Source organism: Porites lutea, chromosome 1 (genome assembly GCF_958299795.1).
Source record: "Porites lutea chromosome 1, jaPorLute2.1, whole genome shotgun sequence".
NCBI lineage: Eukaryota > Metazoa > Cnidaria > Anthozoa > Scleractinia > Poritidae > Porites > Porites lutea.
Genome location: NC_133201.1, coordinates 9,393,627 through 9,419,732, shown reverse-complemented (window position 1 = coordinate 9,419,732; position 26,106 = coordinate 9,393,627). Strand labels below are relative to the sequence as shown.

General features: G+C 39.1%; 2 protein-coding genes and 1 long non-coding RNA gene across 4 annotated transcripts in view; 2 read left to right on the top strand and 1 right to left on the bottom strand.

The window, feature by feature from the left end:
• The first annotated feature begins 1,787 nt into the window (after nt 1-1,787).
• LOC140944680 (retinoschisin-like) lies at nt 1,788-3,336 on the top strand. The gene is made up of 2 exons (XM_073393833.1): nt 1,788-2,054; nt 3,140-3,336. The coding sequence occupies exons 1-2, from the start codon at nt 1,788-1,790 to the stop codon at nt 3,278-3,280; spliced, it is 408 nt and encodes a 135-aa protein (XP_073249934.1). The 3' UTR covers nt 3,281-3,336.
• Nucleotides 3,337-4,789: 1,453 nt separating this feature from the next.
• The window catches only part of LOC140944443 (dystrobrevin alpha-like), a 40,032-nt gene continuing 18,715 nt past the window's right edge, over nt 4,790-26,106 (bottom strand). Inside the window, exons 15-20 of one of the 2 annotated variants that reach the window (XM_073393589.1) lie at nt 25,530-25,571; nt 23,737-23,752; nt 22,863-22,966; nt 22,325-22,532; nt 6,300-6,573; nt 4,790-5,745 (exon numbers count right to left, since the gene is read on the bottom strand). In XM_073393589.1, the coding sequence (XP_073249690.1) occupies nt 5,324-5,745; nt 6,300-6,573; nt 22,325-22,532; nt 22,863-22,966; nt 23,737-23,752; nt 25,530-25,571 (1,066 nt within the window). In that variant the 3' untranslated portion in view covers nt 4,790-5,323. Of the gene's footprint in view, nt 5,746-6,299; nt 6,574-18,058; nt 19,230-22,324; nt 22,533-22,862; nt 22,967-23,736; nt 23,753-25,529; nt 25,572-26,106 lie in introns of those variants that run through there. The other variant, XM_073393592.1, reaches the window with a different exon arrangement.
• Nucleotides 14,272-16,810, top strand: LOC140944457 (uncharacterized). The gene is made up of 2 exons (XR_012166696.1): nt 14,272-14,747; nt 16,553-16,810. It is a non-coding gene; the product is annotated as an uncharacterized lncRNA (long non-coding RNA).

Genomic DNA, 26,106 nt, shown 5'->3' with positions numbered 1-26,106 from the left:
TTTTGTATGGGCGCAGACAAAGTCGAGGTCCATAAAAATGCAGGCCGATACCCAGCAATCAATTGAACACACTTGTTGTTATGGCTTTCCAGGCCGCTGGATTCTAGGGCCGTCTGCTACTATACCCTGCAGACTTCCCGGGCCACTAAAGTAGAGCTCACAAAACAGACTCGTCCACTCGGTAGCCCTATTCGCTCCGAGTTGTGTAAGCGCATATCCACCCTTGAAAAACAATAGCACACAAAAGAAACATGCATATGAACAACGCCCATAATACAGCACGCAAATAGGCGGGTAGGAAACAATGGCACTAATGAGCCAGTTCCAAATGCGCAAGAAGGCGATAAACAAACAAAAAGTAAGCGACAAAAGAAAATAAACAGCAAAGTAATGGCAGAAATAGCAAGCAAACACCGAGCAAGGTGTGCCGTTGGGTAAACGCTAAATATCCGAAACCGACAAAGACTAGCTAGAAACCAACTCGATAAAAACAAGGCAGAAAGTGAACAAACGGAGCAAACAAGCGAAACTAGGGTGGGTACAAGACGAAAAAAAAAGTTGATACAAATTCCAACAATAAAACACGAACACGAACCCAACCAGACGCAGAGCGAGCGATAACGAAGAAATTACCTTTGGAGGGACCGGTGAAACATTGGTAGACAGAAAAGGCAAAACGTGGGGTCACAGATAAGCTCTTCAAAAGCGGCTGGTGGCGGTTGAAACCACAGTGAATCTTTGAAATCACTTCCACTGAACTCCGTTGAACTGGCCTGAACCAAGTAATTCTAACCAAGGGCCGCAATGCATCATGCCACCAGCGCGCAGGCCCAACACAAGACAGAATTTAAAAGGAGTTTCTTATATCTCGCGTCAGGAGCTGCGTCACGGGCCAATTAGGGAGCTTTAGCACTGACGACAGCGACGGCAGCGAAAACGTCACTTTTTAAATTAATTCGCGCTGTCGATGTCAAATGTAAGAGAATCTCCCTGGAGCTAATTTCTTGGGGACCACACTCAGGTTTTGAAAAAGAAAGAACAATTCGTTGTCGCTTGTTTACGTCCTCCATAAAACGTGAAATTAGGCATTTTCACGTCGTAGTCGTGCAGGGACCACAAAGAAATGTACAAAAAAGTGTGATGCACGTGCAAAGTTGTTGTTTTGCCAGTCTAAACCCATTGCTTTTGTAACGTTCTCGCTGCCGTCGCCGTCGTCGTTCCTAAAGCTCCCTATTGTGTATGCAGTGAGAACATCAGAGAATCTATTAATGTTACCTAAATTTGTGTCCGAAAAGAGGCATATTATCGGTCAGTACATGCATATTCATGGTTATAGAGAATTTACTGCCATCTAAACTTGCGCCCCGATAGAATATAGGTAGAAACAGTCGGAAACAAACACGGAATGTCAAATAAGAGGCAAAGTCATGTACTGAAATATAAAGCACTTGCCGGAGAGCTTGCGCCTTGCGGTCTTGTAAGTCAAAAGTCAACTCGTTTTAATGCCCCAAAACAAAGGTGTCTATGGCGACTTCTCAGTAGACTGCCATTAGAACGATGGAAACGCGAGCGCGGGTGATAAACCTCTCCCTCCCCGCCGTGTCTCGTCTTTCTTGAGTGGGGCGATTTCACTCGCGCTCGCGTTTCGCTCGCTTTACTTTCCCTGAGGGAAAATGAGGGACTCATCGTAGTCTAACTTCTCAGGTGCTAGGTCTAATGCTCGTTGTTCCTTTACAGCATGCAAAGCACTCGGGGTGAGTAACGTCAACACGATACCAAATAACAGAATGAAAGCGAGTACGTACTACTATGAGGATGAATCTCCATTCTTTGGCCGACTGGAAGAAACGAGAGGAGATGGCGCGTGGTGTGCGAGTACTCGAGATGACAAGACAGACTATCTTCAAGTTGATATGGGTCAGATGTATTTTGTTTGCGGAGTAGCCACACAAGGACAAAGGATAGGTGATTATTGGACAAATTCTTACAAACTTCAGTTTTCTATGTATGGAGACAGCTACGACTTCTACATGGAAAATGGCAACAGCCCCAAGGTGAGAATCTAATTCAGAATCGAGAATGTGGAATAAGGGTGAGGAAGTCTTAATTGTCATCCGTCTCTTCGCCCCACCAGGTAGCAAGGCGAGAGAGACTACCCGTTGGGGGGCAAGGGGGCGGGAGGGGGAGTGTGGGGTGGTCGGGCGAAGAGACGTAATGACATTTCAGACTAAGGGTGAGGGGGTAGGGAAGCATTTTTGTGATAGATAGCTTAAGTAACGAGAAAAGGCGGCCATCCCAGATCCCTGGGATACTCCCAGATCCCCGGGTACTCCCAGATCCCTGGGTTACTCCCTGATCACTGGGGTACTCCCAGATCCAGGGCGTACTCCCAAGTCCCAGGGGTACTCCCAGATCCCGGGGGTACTCCGAGATCCCGGGGATACCCCCTATAATGAATGGGCTATACCAGGAGGCTCCGCTCCAAAAGGGATATACTTCAGGTATATGAAAGGGTAGACATTTCACTAGTTGAAGCAGGGGGTCGGTTGAAAGGGTACAGAAACCTGTCAATTCTCTCTGTAAAAAAGCTCAAAGGGACTAACAGAGATATTTTATGGCTGTCAAAAGTATTTATTTATATTAAAAAGACAAAGCATGTACAGCAGTTAAAAGGGATGCAAACTATTGTAGGTATGTAAAATGGGTCAGTTGTTAATAAAAAGTGGACCACAGGGGTACTTTTTCTGTCAAAAATGGTTTATGAAGGGTAAGGGGTTGGACCTTGGGGCGGATCCTCCCTGTATAAAACTTTATCAAGTAACAGCCCACCAAAACTCCTCCCCCACCCTCCCCCTCCTCCCTCCACCTAGTTCCCCACTCCTTCCCCGCTGGGGAAGCCACATAAAAAGTTAAAGAAGCAATTCGCCCATTTTACATCTTGTTTGCCCCGCCAAATTTTGCATAAGCATTGTTTTCAATTTCTCTTGGGACCACTGAAATACCCAGGAGAAACGAAACACAAAAACAAAAAATATTTTGGGGCAAACAAGGTGTATTATGGGAGATGTACAAATTTGGAACTGGACATTTTGTTGTTGTTTAAGTTAAACTCATCTCACGGTTTTGTCTAAAATCGCAGGTATTCACAGGGAACGTAGATCGAGATAGCGTGGTACAGAATGATCTTAAGAACGACGTTGAAGCCAGATATGTTAGGTTTCTTCCCGAAGACAGCGACAACTGGCCTTGTTTGAGAGTTGAAATTTTTGTCAGGAAATGATGCTTCGCAACAATGATGAGACTGGAATTAAGGGCCTGTTTACATGAAGGGTGGGGGACCCCAGGCAGGTGAGGTAACCATATATGGCGGGTTACCCCTCCTAACATGTAAACGTGATCACATTAAAATCAGAGATTATATGGACAGGCGGGTTACCCCAACGAAGCAGGCTACCTCACCTACCTAGGGTTTCCCACCTCCATGTAAACAGGCCCTAAGACCTTATCGAAAGTTACCTGATTATTTGCCCGAAGGAGTAGAGATTTCAAATATAGTTGTCTGGGTATCAAAGAGCATTAGGCCCTTAAAAGGCGCAGAAAATTTAAAGAGACTACAAGATAGTACTAGCTGGCTAGAAATAAAGGAGCTTTCCATTAGTGTCTCTGTTTCTACTTTTGCACAGTTCTTGAAAGCAAAAAGGAACCACCAACAAACATGGGCCGCCCATCTTGCCACTTCGGGGTTAGTACCGCGTTAGTCGCACAAGAAAAAGTTTTATTATATAGACACGAGTGTTTTACTGGAAAATATACCACGCGTAAAATTCATAAAAACTACATCCGGGACCCGAGTGGTTTATTTTCCATATTCTCACACGTGAGTTTATTGATGACGTAATTTCGGTAATTTCCCCTCTATTATTTTATCGATGTCTTTTTGTCTATATAATAAAAAGAACATTACACGGCGGCTTGAAGATATGAATGTTATTTTCTCTTGGCAAAAACAATATTTTACTCACTCGCTGCGCTCGTTCGTAAAATAATGTTTTGCCACTATTAAACAAAATTCATATCTTCGCGCCACCGTGTAATATCCTCTTTTAGCCATTCACCATATGCATAAGCATTGTTTCCAATTTCCTCCTGGGTATTTAAGGGACCGGTTGTTATTTATCGCCTGAAGGGGGGGGTGGGGGGGGGGTGGGGAGCGGGCGGAGGATTTGGGGCTAAACAAGGTGAAATTTAGCCGATCCCCCTTTTATATGTTACTTCACTGGAAAGATCCCCCCTAATAATATTTGATGTCTTCATTTTCTAGGCAAATTTGAGTGGTCCCCCCTCTGAATCCTTCGAACGTTTTCAGTGATCTCCCCTTTTGGGTTCTCAGTTACGACTGATCCCCCCTTTCGTTCTCCTAAAAATCAAGTGATTCCCCCCCAAAATTCTCCGCCCTCCCGGCGATAAATAATGACCGGTCCCTTAGTCGTCTCAAAACAGTCCTTATGCTAATTGTTTTCGGGGGGGGGGGGGGGTACAAAAAAGGTGTACTATGGGAGATGTGCAAAGTGCAAATGGCGATTATGACAAATCTTTAATTGACCAAGCTTTTTCGTTCAAGATGGATGGATATTGGCCTCCTTGTTTGCGTTTTTATTGACCTCGACTTTTCGTTTTGGTCCATAAGAACGCAAAAATGAGCTTGAGCAATGCATTCAGTTTGACCTCATGCTTAATTGGTCAATGAACAATGCGTGAAAGGTTGCAATAACTGACGAAAGAGGACTGCTCCAGGAAAAACATCTTTAATTCTTTTGCGCACCACTTCAAAGCAAAAATCACATGATAATGACGTACTACTAACGTGGTCAAAAATAATCTTATCTACGCGACTACAGCACCACAAGAAAATACTGTTAGCTCTCCAATGCCAATGAAAAGCGCAGCGATTCGGCTTACTAGAGCCTTAAATTGTTCTTCTCCTGATCTCAGATGCCCCGAAAATACATGTAGTAACAAGGTAATTCACCTGGGCAACTTGCTATTCAAACAATATTGTTCTGTCCGTAGATAAACTATATAAATGAACGTTTCATGATTGAACTAATTGCAGTTCGTTAGCGAATCTTCAATGATATGATAACTGGTCCTTAGTGGTTATCACCGTCTCCTCACCGGGACTATTTTTCGCGATTGCCACGGCTGTCCGTAAATCACCAGTCCCCAACAAGGACCTGACTAAAAATTGCAAATGACAAATACAAAAATAATCTAAGATCATCTCTGATATATATACGACCATCTATTCATTCTCTTCGAGCGTCTAACGATTGACCCATCGCTTGATTGCCTCTTGCCATTCCATATCTTCGTCGTCTGTTCGGAGTGTGCCTTCGTCATCGTCTGTTTGGATGTAGCTCTCGTCGTCGGTCATCTGTGTGCGTGAAGAGCTCTTATTGTCTCCTCGGCGCTTGAGAGTGTCATCGTCGTCAGTGTCCGTATCCGAACCTGCCCGACGGCCCTTCGGGTTTTTTCCGTTTCTACTCGGACCGTGGCTGATGACCTTTTCTGAAGGTCCTGTCATTGTGACGTCACCGTTTGACAGACCTGTCTTAGCTCTCTCCTCTTGAGATTCTAGCGACTGGCGAATCTGGTTAACTTGTTGTTCCAGCGCATCCAAATCTGTGTCATTTGTTTTACCATTTGAAAGATAACTGCGGTCATTTACACCATCGTCTTCATCTTCTGTTGAAGACAAGAATAAATGAATAGGTAAATAAATGAATAAATAAATAAATGGTTCATACTATGTTATCGATCTCGTTTTTACCGATGGAAACGACCATGATCCTTCTAAATTTCCCAAGGGAGGAGGAATTCCGATAACAGACTTCTTCCTATTTGATGTTAGAACGTATAAATACGTATCATTAACGAGTTCTTCAGAGCTCCTCGGTCGTGTCCAAACGAGCCAGGTTTAATTTGAAAACGCATACAATAGATTATTTACTCTCGGCAATGAGTAAGGCAAGTGGGGCTGAGCAAATCAGTGACTGAAACAATGATTAAATTGAACTCAAAAGGGTTAAGAATTCCAACTGGTGAGAGACGAACCAGTTGCTAATTACAGGCGTGGCCGAGGATTTCAACTCTGGACCGCCATGGAAAAAATTCAGCTAGAGAGGGATAGAAAAAACTCGGGACTTCCCGAGTGCAAGTCCAGTGCTCTAACTGCCCGGTCACGCTGCCTCCATGCATAAGAAAGCGTTTACTTAAAAGACTCGCGTGGACATATTTACCTGAGTTAAGCTCCTTTACGAGTGAAGACATAGCACTTGTGACATTATCAGCAGCCATAAGCAAGTCATCTCTCAAATTTCTACCAGCAGAACGGTCACCAAATGCTTGTTTAATGTCACCATCAACTCCACTCAACGGCGCATGCGCAGGGCTTGAATTCAGTGTAGGCTCAGCATTCACTGGGGCTACTGGCGGTTTTCCAAAGATGTCCCTCGAAGGGGAATCCTCCATTCTCTGTGCCTTGGGACTTCTTGGTGTGCGGGGTGACCCGGCCTGTGAAAGAAGGCGAAAACTATTTAGATGTCGTGGAGTAATCCGGCGTTTAAAAGCACAAACACAACGTAAACATCCCTAAGTGCGGCTGGAACTCTTAAACTACGGCATAATCTGTTGGGTGTAAATTACCGTTGCTAAAAATCAGAGAATTCGTTAAGGCGAACAGCTGCAGTTAGTTCTGAGAATGCGTTCAATGACTATGGGAGCAATGGACATGATTGCGACAGTGCAAAAATGCCTCGAAGACTATGACTCGTAAAAATAAATTATATTTAAATCTAAGAATAAATTGATCCCAAATATGCTGAATATGTTTGCTTTCAATGAGCAACGAGTCTCTAAAGTAAGCAATAAAATTCCTCGGGCTTTGCATTATGAGAAAACCGCTTACGAAACACTCCTTTGCAATGCGACAAAGCACGTGTTTTTAAAAAACCACTCTTGATTTGGAGCTCAGAAAATAATTAATTCTGCAGGCTAGTTCCCACAGGAAAGTGCCAGATAAATATTCTAAAACTAATCCTTGCAAAGAATGATGGAGTTAAATTCTAACAAGCAATATCGCAGAAACAAAGGCCCAAAAATTTAAGTAAAGAGAAATGACGTTATCGACTCTGAAACTATAACCACAACATAATAGTTCACAGTTTTAAACCTAGGTGTTATTGACATTCAAACGTCATAAGGGTCCTTTCGAAAAAAAAAGGCGCGTTGTTTTAATTTGCATAAGACGTTTCCCAAACGAGATGAACGTATAACTTATAACTTTTATGTTACGAAAAAAACAAGGAATCAATATTAAGTAATTCACACTTAAGTACAAAAGAAACCCACGCCCTCTCTCCCGGACAAGAATTATTTTACGTGCAAAACCTAAATATTGACTCATTGTTTTTAGGGAAAAAAACAAAACCATAAAAGGTCGATTTTTGTGAATGAACGGTGTTGAGATTGTGTATAAAGTATTTCATGCAGTATTAAAGTGAAAATACGCCAGAAAAGTAACACAGCAATTTAACAATTTATCTTACAACGAGCCTCGCCCTGTCCTAGTAATGAATTCTGGGTTTGCGGCGAATTTTAATGCATAAAGTATTTTTTCTGGAGTCAGTCGAGCAAACACTATTGATAATGTTTTAAAAAATGTAAAACGTTTTAGAATGCTATTTCACGAAACTTGATTGGGCAGTTTGTCATTTTATCGAAATTTAAGAATTATATGCTAAACAAAGTGTTTTCTCCTCGGCACGTATGGATTAAACTGATAACCTCACTGAACTTAACTATTATGTAATCGATACGGCTTCACGTGCAACAATTATGACTTGAAGTGTGTTTTAAATGTCAATAATAAAATCAATAGGTTGTTTATACACTTTTTTGCTATTTTTTTTTTTCCTGACGACTGATACTGAGGCATTTTTTTGGGATCACACCTATGCAGTTACAACGAAGATGAGTATTTGGAATTAATAGAAAGGACAGTCACTATATCACCGTATAGAGCTAGAGTTATGATTTTTGTTCTCGCACCCATTGAAAATTAGCTCTAGTTTTTTCTTCTACGGTAGACAGCTCGGTGCACGTTATAAATAAAGCTGTAACAGTGTTAGATTATTTCAGGAAAAAAAATAGGATGTTGATTGATAATTTAAAAAAAGCATCGTAGAAAGCCTGAAACTCGATAAAAGAGTAAAAAGGAAAAATATTTTGTATAACCCCCCTGTTCTAGGCTGGCGATTGACCATGAAGATGCGAAAAAGAAAGACGCGTTTAACGATATTATTACACGTGCGCTTGTATAACACGATAACGATACGTTTAACGAGCAGGATTACTCAATTACCATGTGATATATGGCGAAGCAAAAACAGAGAAGAAAAAAGGAAAGAAAAGAAAATACATAAATAAGCTCAGTCAATGTAAATACCGGCAGCATTGAGCGAAAAAAAAAAAGGAATATTTACTTCCAAAAACTTGGCACTTAACATGCAATACGACGAAGGCAAATTCACTTGGTTGTTAAAATATTTTGAAAGAATGCTTGATGGTAAAGGCGGCCATTGGAGATCCAAAGGTAGCCGCAGTCTTCGCGCCAAAAATGACGAGTGTGCTAGCGGCGACCGGCAAAAGAACTTGAGATTTCGCGAAAACAAAATTACCACTTCAAATTATCAACAAACTCCTACCTTCATAAACGGGACCGCATTGTTAGAACACCCTCCAAACTCTGAGAAAGTCCTTGTTAGAGTGCACGAAACGCAAGGAGGCTCGAAAACCGGCGAAAGCAAAGCTAAAACGTTCGTCGCCGCGATGAAAACCAGAACGGACGACAAGGCCTTGTTTTCATTGCAGTATCTGAGGACTTTTCCAAGAACTACGAGTTTGGCATCCATGTCTTGAGATGGTCGTGGTCTGAGCTAACTGAAAACGGCAAACCTCGCTATCGACTTTAATAGCAAATACGAATTACAAACTTAAAGATATTTGAATAACATTTCCGGAAACTGAGCAATGTGACGGGGCAATATCGACGAGCTATTTACGGCAGACAGGCGAATATATAATACAAAAAATCGAGTTCGGGCCTTCTACGTCATTGATGCCGAAGTGCGATAACTACTGAACTGTAACTCCGTGGCAATTGCCTTCAAAGCAAATATCTGCTATCTGTGGTCAAGAGCGAGTTAAATTTAGACCGGTTTAATGGGACGAAGTTTACGGCCGCTTCCAATAGCTTAATTATTTTGGCCCTGGTAAATTATCTTTGTACCCCACCTTAAGACATTATTGGCGTTTGATAATAACTAATTATGCAAATAGTTTTAAGTGTAAAATCTTGGCATGAGCTAGGGTAAACGTTTCTAGTGATTTTAGGAAAGTGTACAATCTTCTAGAAACTCAACGAATGAAGGTAGGTTAAATCCACAAAACTCCTCAGTCTGCATAAGCAAAAGTAAAACTCGATGAAAAAAAAAAAAGGATTAATCAACCAGAGGTGCCAAAACAAGGGCTTCCTCAAAACTTGGATCAAACTAGTTAAAAGATAAACAGCTCCGGGTCTGTAAGCAAAACGTGAGGAGACTATGTTCGTTTGGCCACTTAAAATGGCTTAGCACTTTCAACTTCATGAAATTCATTTAAATCCAACTCGCTCTTGACGGATATCTAGAGTTGGAATCTAAATAAATGTCCTTTAGTCAATTTCCTCAGAATTAAATCTGTCTACAAGGGGGGCACCTTTCTAAGACGAAAACTTTGAGTCGTTCCGAACGGGTTTCACGTCTAAAGCGAGAGAGCTAACATTTTCAAACGAGCATAGATTAAAGTTACTAAAAGTTGCTACATCGTACCATCTACATCATCCCAAAATTACCTCATTTTCAACGCGCTCACAAATTGTTGTGTACAATAATATTACTGTTAACGAAAAGGATACTTGAAAAGACTGGAAAACGGGAAGGAAGGAACCCTTTGCGGAAATACCAAAGTTGGATATGTTCTTGCGGTAAGGAAAATTGTCGTAAACGTGTGTCTTACTGGGACAAACTTGTGTACTTTAGAATTTGAATTCCATTGCGTAGATTTTTTAACCAAATTAGACAACATTTTAAAAGATAATTTACAATGAAAACGATTTTGACTTTCGAAGGTCGTGGTTTCAATTTCCATCGGGAACTCAGAACTTTTTTTTGAGTTCTTCTCTCCACATATAATTCCATAATTATCTAGTTCTCTTAGAGAGGATATTCGTGATTGCGTGGTGCAGTTAATGCGAGTGTTTATTTGACAAAATCTGACTGCGCGATGCAATGGTCAAGACAGCCCACAACTGACGTGTAATTCCCCGTAGCTCAGTGGCTAGAGCATCCGACTAGTGTCTGGAAAGTCGTGGTTTAAATTCCCATCTGGAACTCTGATTTTTTCTGAATTCTTTACTCCACACATATCATTCATTTATCATTGACTTTCTTACTGTCGCTAAAAATCGGATACATTCATTTACGTGAAATCCCACAAATCGGACTTAACAAATGAAAGTTCTAGAAAAAATAAGTCCACATTCAAGTTGAATCTGGATTAACTGGTGCAAGGCAGAAACCTCTAGTAGGCTTCAAAGATTGTAATCTCGGTAAGATTACTTTCACAAACTAATATTATTAAGTTCCCTTATAAGCAATAAACCGAACAAGCATCAATACCTTCTTAAAATGTCACTTAGCGCCTGAGACTACAATATCACCAACGTATCTCTTAACCATAAGTCTTTACTCAAGCCGACCAATATGAGAGTATAATTTCTTCTAATCGATGAGTATATAGTTACTTTCGACATGGTTATGAGAATTCGATCTTTCAACTAGAAGAATATTAACGTTAACGATTTCCGATGCTTCAGTCGTCTGTCTGTTTGGTATTCTATTAACAAAGAAGGATATAACAAGCATCTTCATTCACGTGGCTAGCGACTGTGAAATTTGTTGGAATGAAAAAAGTATTTACATGAGAAGAAGGTTCAACTCTCACAAAACTGGCTACGTGGGCACCCTTTCATTGTTTGGGAAATCAATATGACGGACGTGACGATATGTAAAAACGGCCTATAAAAATTCACAAGCACAACAATTTACATCCCTTTTGTCAACAGATAATGAAATTTTTTATCGTTTATCGAGCCAATAGGCAAAAATCGAGCGACCGTTTAATCGTTCAAAATTATGAGAGCTACAGATTGGGGTATTGTTTGTTACGCTGTAAAAAGTCGTTCTAAGGTTCGGGTCTCTTTGTATGAAATTCTAAAGTGTGACCATTCAAATGAAAGCTACCGAGAAGTACGTTCCCGAGGTGCTGTCTTTATGCTGCACAAGGTAGTTCTAACTTTTGAATCTGTGGATGAAATCCTGAAGTGTGCGATTCAAATGAAAGTTCCTGAGCAATACTTTCCTCTGGTATGCTGTTTATTGTGCTGTATACGGTGGTTCTGTTTTGAGTCTGTGGATGCCTGTACATGCGCCCTGTGTAACAGTTCTAACTCTCTTTGTGGATGAGATCTTACGTAGGCAATTAACTTTTGTCTACTGCTACTAGAATCCTCAAGTTTATTGTCACCTAGCTGAAATTTGGGCTGTTGTTACTCAAACTCTGATGGAAGTAACAAATTAACATAAAAAAGCAAGAACCAAAAGAATTCTGGTTTTTGCAGTAAAGTGACGTCATCGTAGAAACGGCCAACGGTGGCCACTAAATTGAAATCGTAAGTGCAAATGAGTTGTTGGCTTTTGCAGGGGTAACGTAAAACCTCCTAAAGAACACAAAGACTGCATGCAACACAACACGTAAGGATTTCTTGTGATTGGCACACCTTTTTAGGGTATGCAATATAAGGCACCATCATTCGAACCTCTTAAGAAGTGTTTACTAAATTACATCGGAGACGAAATTGTAACATCACCTAGCTATATTCTCAATGAGCTTAAAAGCGCTTCAAGATAAGATAATTCATGTAAGAGCAAAATAAAAATACATTTATTCCCAGGAACGCCCAGAAACAGAAAGAACAGAAGAGTTTATATATTGAGTTGACTGTTCCCGTCATGTTTGCCAGACTCAAATGTTAGCTTGGGCAGACAAAATCAGACAGCCGACACAAAACAAAACGAAAACAACTAATATCACAATATGGGAAGCTTTTATAAAGTGATCAACAAATTTAGCCACCAACTCCTAAGTTACAACCCTCTCGACTAACAGAACGAAGACTATCTTCCAGATGTTGTGTCCACATTTCTAAAAGTGGGCAAAGTAAACAATTCAAAAAAAAAAAATCAAATTTTCTTTTCGTACCATTTAAAGATTTAAATGGAATATTTGAAAAGTTCTACAAAAGGGTTTCATTTGAATGGTAACATCATAGCATTCCACCCATAGGTTAGAAAGTTAAAGTAAAAAATCTTCTCGCCCTTTGTGCTAGGACTAAAATGTTAACCGACTATTCCAACTAACGTCACGGCGGCTATGTCGGTTGGCAAAAAAAAAAAAAGGTTTTCCTTCGCTGCCGGGGAGCTTAATTTCTGTTTTCATACAAATTCTGCGAAAAAAAAGAAAAAAATGGTATAAAGCGTTTCATTTACGTGGCCAGCCTTTGATGCACATTTATTCGAACAAAAGAAAACGTTTACATAAGAAAAGAGTTCAACTCCCACAGGATTGGTTTGGAACAACAACATGGTCGCCGTTTCATTGTTCAGTTTGGAAAACCAATATGGCCGCCGTGACGTCATGCAAAAACGCTTTATTATTCTGTGAACTAATATTTCCGCCTGCCTTGTCACGTGATTGCAAACCAAGAATTTGTTGAATTAATACATGGACTTAGAACTTCACCCAGAGACGCAAGACGTCGAACCAAGTTAGACAGCAAAATAAACAGTAGCACAGGAAAGTATAGCTCGGTAGCGTTCACTAGTTAAAATGGTCTCACTTCGGTATTACATTTACACACTTCAACGTTAATACAAGTAATAACCAAAGGTTACAGAGAGCGGGCGACAACGACCGAAGGTCAAAACGCTCTTGCTCCAACGCTTTGCTTTACGTTAGTTTCATATCAGTGATAGATGGTCAAAACACGCCTTGATCAGAGAGCGTTCTGTGCATTTCATTCATTCTTAGTGGATGGCCAAACGAAGCTGGATACACACGTGTTGTAAATGCGTAATGGCAACCAGTCCCCGGTTGTTCAAACGTTGGATAGCGCTATCTACCGGATAAATCATTACCTAGCGGATAAATATTTGGGAAACCAATTGCACTATCCAGTGGATAGAGATTTATCCTTCGGATAACGCTATCCACCGTTTGAACAACTGGGGCCTGGAGATTAAGATTGCGGGCTCCTGTTGTCGTCCGCAAGTACCGTGTGCAGTACAACAAACAGCATTACAGGAAAATACTGCTCTGGCTTTCATTTAAATGGTCACATTTCAGTATTTCATACACAAAACGAGATGACTTGTATTTAGCACAATAGTATTACCTTGCTAAATAGCTTTCAATTGAAATGGTCACACTTCATTTAACACCCTCAAAGTTATTACTTCAATACAAATTACTTTCAGTTTTAAAGAAAACAGTTCGTACACAACTCTTTGTATTATATTAATTGTTTTAAAGATTGATGATTGACGTCTCGAATTTGAGCAAACCTTTGTTTATCGTCAAAGAAAGTGAAATGCTTTACTCCTGCTGGTGGCGGTTATGAAGGTGAGGGTGGGAGTGTGAGGTACGCTTCCCGAATTTCTAACTCTATTTCAGACCAAAATGTGTGATTTTCCCTACCCTATTTCAGATCTGGACCGCTGTTCGCAAAGGACAAAGGACAAAAAACATTATTCCAGACCCTGGGCAAAGAGAGCACAACACCTGACGCTTTTCCAGTGACCTAAGCAGCTAAAATGTATACCCCATTTCACTGCTTATACTACTACATGAGAAATTTCTTCAATTTGATTGGCTAAGAGTACTGGTATTTCAGCTTAATTTGAAATACCAGCATATTTGGCATAAATACCACTAGTGATATTTCAAAATTGTCTCAAATTAATTTTGAAATATCACTCGTGGTATTTATGCCAAATATCACTACAAATCATGCTATTATCTATACAAATAGAAGTCAAATACTATACCCTTTGGCGCAACACACATCAATGTAGCTTACATAATGGAAGCAAAAAGACGTACTTTATTTAAGTGTCAATGTATTTAGCACACAATTGCTAATGGAGGACACTGTCTTTGTATCTCCGAATTCATGGGAGAAGGCACCACCTTTTCTACTTGGTAATCTCAGCCACGTGGAAGTCTAGCCGTTCGCAACTACCTTCTTCCTCAGTAAGACCGAGAGTCTAACCGGTCTAGCCTCGCTCCACATATTTCCATTGCCATACTGATTGAGCTAATTCTGTCACGGTGCCCAAACTGGGTTCTACTTAGTTAAATCATTCTAGACGAAGAGAATAACACTTAGTTTGACTTGGAACTTCTAATCCAGCTAATATTGGCAAGGAGACTATTAATATCACCTTCAACCAAAGTTTCAAGAAACCGCATTTAGTGAATTAAAACCGATCAACAACACCGGAAATTGACGAAGGAAGTACATTTTTAAGGTAATACAAGGAAACCTAAATATACATGGAATTTAAAATTTGAAGCTTTGAATAGCATCTGCGCAATACGAGCAAAGTAAAGCAAGGCAAAGTACAATACTCGCTAATAAGAAACACATTTTGCAAGATTGTATAAGACCTGAAAGACCATAACAAATTAGTTTTAATTTGAATGAAAGGGTTTTGGAATTCTCTACAGTAATTAAAAAAAAACCATACCGGTATCTTGAGTATAAGAAGTTAGTCCAGCAAAAATAAACTAAGGGACTGGGCGACAGAAAAATACTGTTCAGTCTGTTTTATTTGAAGGTCGCTCTTTGCCTCGAACATTTCATTCAGAGAACAGAAACTTCGAACCATCTACTATAGAATTCAGCATGATAAACAGCAGTACAAGAAAGCACTGATCAGTGCGGCCTCTCATCTGTAATAGTCACACTTCAGGATTTCAAATGGATAAACTTCAAATTCCAAGGTCAACCTATAATACTGCATTCTCTCAATTCACAGATTAAAAGGATTTAGTATATAAGAAGAAAATGTATGAATATCTCCTCCTCTTGCCTAGGAAGAGGCTTTTTGTCATCTCCATATACGCAAACACTTATTCTAAAAAGTGCTAAAAGTCTTCTTGGTATCTATCATATTTTTGCAACTTAACGACAACCAAAAAACAAAGCTTGGAAGAGTTTTGGACCCGCAGCTGCTTCCCAACTAGAATAAACAGGAATTTGATTAGTGAAGGAAAGACGGCCAACATTGTTAAAAGTAAGGACCACAAAGTTGTCAAAAATATGGGAACAATTTGAACAACGCATCAGTGGAAAGTCGCAGATCTTTTTTATCTCGGCCTGTGTTTACAGCATATACCGCAAGCGAAAAGATCAAAGGCTAAACTATTAAACTTGTCTTTGCAATAGAAGAAAATCCACAATAATATCACGCTGTGTTTTCGCTCCTGACAGCGGCACCAAAGGACATAACACGCCACTTAAATATGGATGTAGTATTGATCAAGAACCGCGCAGGCTCATATTGCTTACTTTAAGCTAAAAAGGGAGCCACAAAATTCTACGAATTTTTGGATGTTAATACCACCGCTTACTTAAAGACAGTGTGATCAATAAAACTTTGCATTTAGGACACAGAACATGTAACATGTGCGCATTGTTGACCATGACTATTTAAAGAAATTCCTCGAAACTGGTGCCAAAAATTGCAGTAGTTATTAAGGTTATTGCCAAACAGCCACCGCAACACTTTACGCCTTAATACCCTGAAGAATCGGAAAAAAGTTCCTCTGAAGTTTGCGACCTGGCTGCGGCCGCGTACCAGGCAGGTATTGGAATTTTTTGACGCAACGCTATCTATCCGCAAAACTAAAAGGCAACGTACAAACGCCACAGACACAAACGAATCAGTTACCGGCAATATCGTCGCAATCCCGAACTTCCGTTGCGACATTTCTGAAGTCCTGAGATGCCTCGGGACTCACACAGGCACCGCCGAGAAAAAAGAAAACCAAAAGAAAACAAAGCAAAGTCTACATCGTCAGATCAGTTAAAAATTGGCTGCAGTTGAAAATGTTCAATATTGTTTCTGCGTTGGAAGAAACATTAGCCAGGATTCATCGCGCACCTATCAACTATTTTGAGCACAAGTTCCGTTTATGGCAGTTGCAGATCCGACCCTTTTTGCCACGAAGCCAATTATTCCCCTCCCCTCTTGTTTTAACTCTAATCCCCCACCCCAACCGTCCAACGGTTCTTGGTTTTGCGTAACCCTATTCCATAATTCTATTTCAGGAGTTCTATTCCGTTCCATCACCTACTTTGTTGGATTCGTTTCCATAGTGATGGCGGCGTGACGTCTGCGCCCGTTAGTTACACGTGGCAGTGATCAACTCAAAAGCCTAAGCTCCTTTGGTCACTGCGCACATTTCATCTTTGATGATTTATGTAATTTGTTGTTTTATTTTTTTTCTTACATTTGTAATGTATTGTAATATTTGTAGTAACCTCTTGCAATAGTGCAAATAATAAAAAATCTGAATGAAATCTGAATACTTTGACTGAAGTTCGCAGTTCGTGGTAGGTAATTTAAAAATTTATTTTAAAGTGGCACATTTTTGCCTCCCTCAAGTCATTGAAGTGTATTTAGTTCAGACGGGCCCTTAGACTTTCTATCCCGTGGAATAATGTCACTTGATTATCTGTTATTGTTGTGTACTCTAGCCAATTATTTCTTTTCAACAAAAATCAAAGACAATATGTTAAAGGCAATTTATCATAAATTCTATTTGGCTAAGATGTCTTCATATTTGACACAAGATTCTGCAGTAGATAAACGAAGGAACAAAACTTCACATAACTTTAAACACTCGCCTTGAACTGATATACGCTGAAAAGGTCTGAATCAGTCAAAATTGGCGTTTGTGAAAGTTTTGATCATCTAAATCGTCATGCTCCCAGAGAGTTGGAACTTTCACAAATAACCGATGTTTCCGTTGTCCGAAGCTGTTTTAGAAATACATTCTGTAAAATGGTGAATAAAATAAACTCTCTATCAACTTTTCGTTCCCATTGTGAGTTCTTGTTATTGGATTTAGCGCTTTGGTAGAATTAGGGTACTCCATCACTTTTCTCAGGGATGAAAGAGCGAGCGAGATACGCACGCGCGCATGAGAATCACCGCGCGAAGAGAGGCGAAATCCGGCGCGCATTTCGCGCGTCCCTCAATCCCGGCAGAAACTGAGGGACTTCAGGCACCCTAAACTTTTGGTTGTCGAGTCTTATTCTGCTTTGTTTTGTTTTTTTTTTTCTGTCTTAGAAAACGCTATTGAGCACTTGCAAATAACTAGGCCACCTGTTAGAGGTGTTTAAAAACGCTGAAGAACGCATAGTGCGATTGTCGTATGACCATAAAAAATAGTTTCGGTAAGTGTTCGTTATTTGTTTTATAAGCCAATGGATGAAAAGATCAAAACAGGGATTCTTCGTTTCCTCGCCAAAGAAAACCCCAATATGGAGAAGACATTGTTCGATTGGTCGATCGTGTTGCAGTATGACGTCAAAACGACGTATCCATTGATTTCTAGAAAGTTCTTTGGGCATGAAGTTTCTTTCACCCGAGCGTTCGCTTAACCAACCTGTTTTGTTCCTTTTAAGGTCATACGAAAATCGCTCTAACATTGAGTACAGGAAACCAAACATTACAAACAATCACACACACAAACCACTGAATTAAAAAATAGGCTTGACTTCTGCAACTTCAGTATACATAAGAACTCTTAAAGCGAGAGCAATTCATCCTTTCACCAATGAAACAGGCCATTTATTTTATTTAAGCGTCAGCAACTTGTTAATTATCTGTTATACAGTATTTTTATTTGCAGACAAGACTGCGACGTTATCCATTAACAAAACTCTATATTTTAGGTTTCTTTTACCAAATTGATATTTGAAACAAACTTCCATTATACTGCGGGATCGAACTATTCCGTATATATAGAGACTTATATATCTTTATTCCATAACATCTTATGTTTATATATTTTCAATTAGCTTTTCTGTAAGCTGAATATAATGACACAATTAAAGCGTGTCAGGGATTTACGCCGCAAACATTACGAACCGATATATTTGATAAGTTTTCTAAACGCCGAGACAAAGAAACTGTCCCTACACTTTCCCTTAAATTATTTTTTAGAAACGTATACATAACACAATTTTTTTGTGATTAAAATAATATTAGTAGTAATAATTTTAAGAAAATAATAATAAGAAAAATATTTCAATTCCACTTTCCAGGCAAAAACAAAAAAATAAAGGGCAAGATAGAACTGTTCAAAACCTTACACATTTGGTACACGTGAACAAAAATACACCAATTCACTCAATCTACAAATACTTTGTAACTTTCGATATAACAAAAACTCGACGCAATATTTTTAAAATAAAAAATGTACAAACATGAATATTCGCTCACGACCTTTACGATAGCTTTCTTCAGGAAATAATTGAAGTATTTATTAAGCTTCTTGCTAATGTAAAATAGCACCGCAAACCAGTTTATTGTTCGAAGTAATTAATTCACCATTTATCTCTACGATTTGCCTTTTGTCGCAGTTTTACTCGTTTGCTGTCTACAACTTTTCTTAAAATCTCATTATTTAGACTTGACTTTCTAAGCTCTGTCCTAGATAATTTGAAAGTAAACACAAACTACAAGACAAAAAAGATGAGCCCAAGCAACGATTTTGATTCGATATAGACTGCGCCAGCTTGGGCCTTTGGCTGAATTTGAAAAACAAAAAATTAAGGCAAAAACAACTTTTCCGAACGCCTGGAACAGGCTACTAAAACTTTTAACTTTTAAACCACAGCTTGTAGAATTAATGAAATTAGAACATTTCTATGAAATTTTTATTAGCTCTGACACCCGTTAATTCATCCTCTTGTCTGCCGATCACAGGTTTTCTGCCTGCAAGAGACAGAACAAAGTGGATTAATAAAACAAAAAGATCATATCAGTTGTACAAATTTAAGGATTGAGTTCCTTTGCTAAAAATTCTGCCAATTTTTTTAAAAACAGTGATTTTTTTTTGTCAAGAAATCGTGACGAAATTAGATTCTAAATCAAACAGGTTGTAAATATTATTGTGACGTATGCATACTAAAAACAAACAAACAAAAAATTGAAAATTTTAACCAGTCGTCTCTACAGTCCATTTTAGGTTAATCCACTTTGTTCAGTCCTCGTGAAAGGTAATGAGATCTGTCCTAAAAGTTTCCGTATTCGATCGCGAACGGGAATATAAATCGTAACACAAATATGCGAACATTTAGTGACATCATCAGAAACCACAAGAAAACCAATATAATTAAAGATAAATTGCGGTCGCCGTATTTTACCTTTGGTGTAGTATTGTTTATGCTGTACAATATGGCTATAGCATTTACATCGATAGAGGAAATATAGTTATTTAACGAGCGCAGCAAAACCATACTTTTAGGGAAGCGATTACTGAACTAGCCTCAGAAAACAGCCGACATTTCGCGACACAACCACTGGTTTCCCCACGAAATGACAACTGGCAAACAAGCGCAGAAATTCGTTGGTCGTAACGGGAGTAGCCTGCGTAGCAAAGAAAGAACGACGTTCGGAAACGCTTGCTTCGCGAGGGAAATTTGCTTCAACCAATCAGAAGCACTACCCAGATCTGGGTAGTGACACGTCATCAGTATGGAATTTCTGCGGTCATTTCTCAGACGTCATTTCCCGGGGGAACCAGCGGTGGCGTCGTGAATCCGAATGCTTACGTTTTTCAGACTTTTAGGGCCTGTTTACATGGAGGTGGGGGACCCCGGGTAGGTGAGGTAACCTGAGGTCCCCCACCTCCATGTAAACAGGCCCTTAGACTCTCTTAACGTAATCGCAATAATCGTTTTAAGACCATTTGTTCAAGAAATCATGTAATCGGCCCCTTAAAAGTTAGTAATCTTAATTTATGCATTAGCTTTAACAGTTTTTTGCTGCGCTGTTTGTGTTTCCAGTCAATCCCAGTCTTTCCTTGCGATTTGTCCTGTTGCTGTAAAAAAACAGTCGGTTTGCATTTTTGCAAAACACTTCAACATAACTATCCCATAATTAAACTTTTGAAACAAACGCGCAAAAAATTTTGAGCAACCGAGGGAAATAAACATGCATTAAGGAATTCCAATGGACAACTACATGCTATTTACCAAAGACAACAAAATCGCCAGACTGCATTTATAAGGCAGAATATGCAAACTCCACTGTAACTCAATCGCAAGTTGATAGTTAGAATCCGCACTAACAAAAGCGCAGTATATGAACAAGCAGCAAAAACTACACGACCACTAAACCACATTAAGCACTGGAATTAAGTAACTTCAAAGCAAGACAATTAACTAACGCATTAAAATGTCTTCTATCAACATTCCTTTCTCGAAACCTTTTCCCATATTGCTTTAGTGATTTTATCAATTGCTTTTTCATTAATTAAAATACGCCTTTTTAACTTATTTCGCTTACGTCAAGACGAGGTCGATGAGCGTTTAAGCAGCAATATTACAAGATTATGTATATCCCAGTAACTGCAAGGGCTTAACCCATTTGCCCCTGAACCGCCCGTAACCGCCCGTGCGGATCCAGGTCCTTTCTACCCATTGTGACGTCATCAGTTTTAACGGTCAAGGACAACTTTCTTCGCTAACTTGTGCAGAGTGAAGAGATCTTTCAAACCATACCAGAATGAGCACAATTCAGTCAAGGACACCGGAGAAACAAGCAAAAACCACGTGACATTGACCTGAAAATCTCCATGAAAATCTTGTTCCATTACCCACCTACCTTTCCTTTCGCCTAATCCTAAGGTCCTAAAAGCTTTCTTAAAAACTCTTCCCACCAAAATCAAGCCTACTAAATGCCCAGCAAGAGAAAAAAAAATGAGGTAAGAAAAGCGAAAAAAGAAGGGAGGAGAGAAAGCGAAAAGTAAATGTCGAAATTTTGCTTTCTGCGCATGCCCGAACTTCGCAAGCTGATATTTTGCATCTGGATCAAAAGGCCGCGAAGTGTTCGACCTGTAAACCAGTTTGTGGTAAGTTTTAGCTCTTTATAGCACGACAGTGACCAGAAAACCACTCGACTAGCTTCAAAACGCGTTTTTCGGCAAAATCTCCGGGAGCGAATGGGTTAACAAGCTCTTCAAATACAGCTCAACAAGTGATGCTGGCAACCATTCTTATCCATGGCTCGATTTAAAGAGAAAATTGCCACTTTGGGACGAGAATTGAGCGCACACTTAAAAACAGACAACAACAACAACAGCAAAAATGACACCCAACATCTACCCACCATCTGAAGCCAAAAAAAAATCATGGCGGTGCAAATAAAGAAAACAAAACACCTGTCCGATGTCCAGCGGCCGTTAATCGAAAGTCCGTAGGAATAAAAGCGCAAGTCCTCGCTTGCAAAGCAGCCCATTTTGTTTTTGCGTAAATCAGCAAAACTATTAGAACCTTGAGCTTGTCAATTATCGGTACTTTCGAGAAACGATCACTAAGGGGGAAAAAGAGCCAGTCTTGGTTCTAACACTTCAGCAGAATAACCCACTTCATCGGGTTCAAGTTAGACAGTTTACGGTAACACGTTTCACACTGGAACCTCTCAATTAAGCTTCACTGGTTATGTTTTTTGACGATAATTTAAATTTACAGTCAAACTCTGGCACAACAAAGCCCAATCAATCAACGAAGTCCTTCGGCCTGTTTCAGTAAAATAAAAATGCATTTAACAAATTCCTGATAACACGGTCCCGCAGTCATAACGAATCAGACAGTAGGCACTTCGCAATCGACGTCGTTACAGTGTTAATCCGTAGATAGCATGGTGTGTTGCACAAGGTGAAGGTAGTTTTAGTGTTCGGCTTACCCATTCTAGCACGCTAGTAGGGGTAACTTACTTAACATACACGTAACTTGTTTCAAATACGGGCAACCTTTTTGCATACGGGAACTTAGGCATTCGTGGAGCTTTACATACGGGAAACTTACTTTTAGCAGGTTCATTAACCCTTCCAGTTGCACCATCAGTTCACGGCGACTCTCTTGCAAAGCTGACATGCGCAACTCGAGTTCATCTTTTCGTTGCCGTAGCAACTTGAGCTCGGCCAATAGCTGTGGGTTTTGAGCGATCTGAGCCGCTGACCTGGAAGCTTCCTCGTGTTCGTCGCGCAGACGGCGAATTTCCTTGAGAAGAAGCCTACGTAAGCATCAATAAAAACAAACTTAAAATGTATAAATGTATGGAATTCCGAAAACAACCGCCTCCGATTCTTACGCTCTCTCTATTTTCAAACAAACGTTGTTGCGTAGCGTTTAATAATTCTGCTACACAAATAGGCCACGTTCGATATATTAAAATTCTGACTTGACTCCGAGGCTTTCTGGTCATATTTCTATAGTCTCTTCTGGGAATTGCGAGACAATGGAGTCGTAAAAAAAAAAAGTTAGAATTTTCATATATCGAAAGTGGGCTATTTGAAATCGTTTCTAAATGAGATGGATATTGGTATGGAACTGGTATGGTCACCTGTTCTTATTCTGCAGGGTCTGCATCAGTTCTCTCTGTTCTCTGTTAGCGTCAATACTTGTTTGGCTGGATGACTTGCTCACCTTGTTGACAGGCTTTTGACGCTAAAAAATAATAAGATTTAGCGATACAAGGTGAAAAAAAATGATAATGAAGGCATCTGATGATTATGACAATAATAATGATGATGATTTTGATGACGATAACGATGATGTTGAAAATGACGATATTGATGATGATGATGATGATGATGATGATGATTGACAAAAATGGCAATCAACAACTAATTTCTATTTAAACGTCCACAAAAGATACGTTAAATGAAAAGAAAATCTAAAAATAATTCAGTTTCTGACACTGGTACGAAGAGGCGCCAGGTTGTATTGGGGAAATTGTGGAGTATTTATTGTGATTAAGTCCACCAAGAGAGCGTTGTTGTCCAATATATTCAAGAAAGTGCTCCCACATTATGTCGCTGATTGTAGTTCATTAACTTAGATACGGATGTGGCCTTTGATAAGAAACTCTTTTCGTATCGCTTCTTAATATAAAGTATCCTTTATCTATCTCAATCTACTGTCTAATAAACTCCAAACAGAGAATATAAGGCGCCGTTTCTTGGGAACTTTCCGGTAATCTTGTTTGTATTTACCGCGGATCACGACGGCCTGAATCTTAAAAAGTGTTTCAGTGATACTTTATTTAATATTTATTCCCTTGTTTATTCACTTATTCCTTCAATTATTTATTGACATATTTCCTCAGAAGTGAGGTTTACGCCAAAAAGAGAGCTTGAAATGCCCAGTATACATATGTTTTTAAATGTGTTATATTTCACCTCGATGTAAGCATCAAAGAATTATTACTCACTTACCGAATTAGCGGCGAGTCTTTCCATTTGTGAAGGAAACAGAAAAATACAAAATACAAAGAAAAAAATGTTAGATAACAGAAGTACAAAGCTATAACTGACAAGGCAATGAAAACATAAAACTAATGAATAACTGTAAAAACGGCCGGCGCCTACAAATCCGCCTAAGTTATATTTCGTCCCGAGAACGTAATTTATACTCTAACGACAATTCGCATATTTTTTCGATTTTATTTCTTTCACATCGTAAGCGTTGATCATCTCAATTTTACACTGCCAACATCCAAAAAGGTACAAAAACGCAGCAACAACATAAACGAAGGCGTTTTATACACGGAAATCATTTTACCAGCGGTTGACTGAGGAAACCGCATAGGGTAAAAGAAAATATATTGTGGTTTAATTTCAAAGAATCGCCTTAATTGAAAACTATTGTTTAAATTCGAAAATAAAACAATCAAGAGGCAAAATTAATCGAATCATGATTTTAAGTGAAGATTAGCCGCGACCTGCGGAATGATCTTATTCAAAGACTTTCCGTAGCAAGAAATCTGTTTTCTTTTTTAAAGAAACAGTTGAGTGAAGAAATTCTGTTTTCTTTTTTAAAGAAACAGTTGAGTGAGAGTTAGATTCTCATGGTAAAACAAAATCATAAAACCTCTTTCGAACGAAGCTAATCCTTGGATGGTTGGTACTATGAAATTCACAAAGAAACAATTTGTCACAGGATCAATCGCATGAAATAATTCTATTAAGGAAAAAAAGGTATTTTAGCAAGCCTAAAACACTTGGGATTAGAAGTCGAAATTTCTACTTAATGAGATGCCCTATGAACTTCTCAAACGTAGAGTCAATTGTAGAAATGAAAATACTGACGTCATCTATTTCGCACCAAAGATAATGGAAGATTTGATGACAAAATTTTCTGTCGAGGCCGAATATTTTTCACTGTAATTCTGAACGAGTTGTGCCATTAAGCTGTCCTATTGTACCGCAGTTTAAGGACGTTGTATTGTGAGAAAAAAACAGCTTATCTAAAATTGGGGAAAACTTTCCAAACATAGAGACCTCAAAAATGACACCGAACGAACAGATCGCTCGCTGATTAAACCTGATTGTCACACCCAGCTTAAATCTTGGTAAAGTATTCATGTCCAATAAGATGTACACACTAATTGAAGGATAAAACGAAGCAAAAAAAAAAGGCAATTGCTTTATTGCGCTCTAAAAGGAAAAAGCAAATAACACAGGTTGACATTCTTTAGATTAACGACAAAAAAATGTAAGCTTCCCATTTGAATTTGTAGTATAGAAAAGGAATCAGTTCTTCGAGGGTCTGCTTTAATGATCAAATCAGAGTTTATAACAGATAAAGGATGTCCAGAATAAATCAGGAAAAAAAAGACCAAAAAAAAAGTTGCGGTAAAAAGGTTCCATGATTAAAGTGAAAGAAGACAGAAAATAAAACGTAGAGAAAAACTGACTAAAACCTAAACAAATAAAATAAAATAATCTCGAAACAACTACGAGAAAAAAATTACCTGTAGTACAGTTTATAAAGTAGTTGATATATTCCTCGTTCGTTGTAAAACGACCTTGAAAAAGCAGTTTGAATGCCACCCTCATTTTAAAGACCGCTGGGTACGACTTTGGGTTTTAACCGAATGATATTTTAACCTACCAAAAAGTTAACCCAAACGAAATACCACACGTCAAGGATGAAAAAATATTGGTTTTGTCGCCCTCAGTTCGTTAGCGTATAGCCCTGTCATGGAAGACGGATTTTATTAACTTACCTCGCCGCATATCTTGATATCAATTTGTGTTCGTCATCCATTCTAGGATCAGACAACAAGAAATTTGGAATTGAGCTACCGTTTGGCATCGTGATAAATATCGATGTCTTCCACGAGACGCAAATATCGATATGGTCAGTGCACGACAAACAGATCTTCCAAGTCTTTCTTTGACTTATTCGAGAGGAGATAATGTTTTGGTGTATTTAGCATCGCGCTCAACCAGGTGCTAATAAATCCAATCTACATATTCATAATGAGCTCTCCTATAAAAGCGAAATAAATTTGATCACTTAAGAATAAAAGTATTGTTCGTCTCATTGGACAAAAATCGACAGGGGAAAAATTATGTCAATTAACACGACGGGACATGGAGGTAACTACAAAATAAAACGAAAAAATTTTTATCTTCAAGGTGCGGCAAAATAATATTCATAATGAAAAGCGTTGCTAAACTAAAAGAAAACGATAAATATATTTTTTATGACATACACAGATATCAAGTTGTGATGGTGAAATTACACCCGAGTACAAAAGCAGAGAATATCGTTTAAATCGAAACAGACTGCTAAGTGCA

Bases quoted from the DNA above. Each gene is read 5' to 3' on its own strand.
- LOC140944680 (XM_073393833.1), top strand. From the start codon at position 1,788: ATGAAAGCGAGTACGTACTACTATGAGGATGAATCTCCATTCTTTGGC. The intron at 2,055-3,139 runs GTGAGAATCTAA...CTAAAATCGCAG, and splicing joins AAAATGGCAACAGCCCCAAG to GTATTCACAGGGAACGTAGA.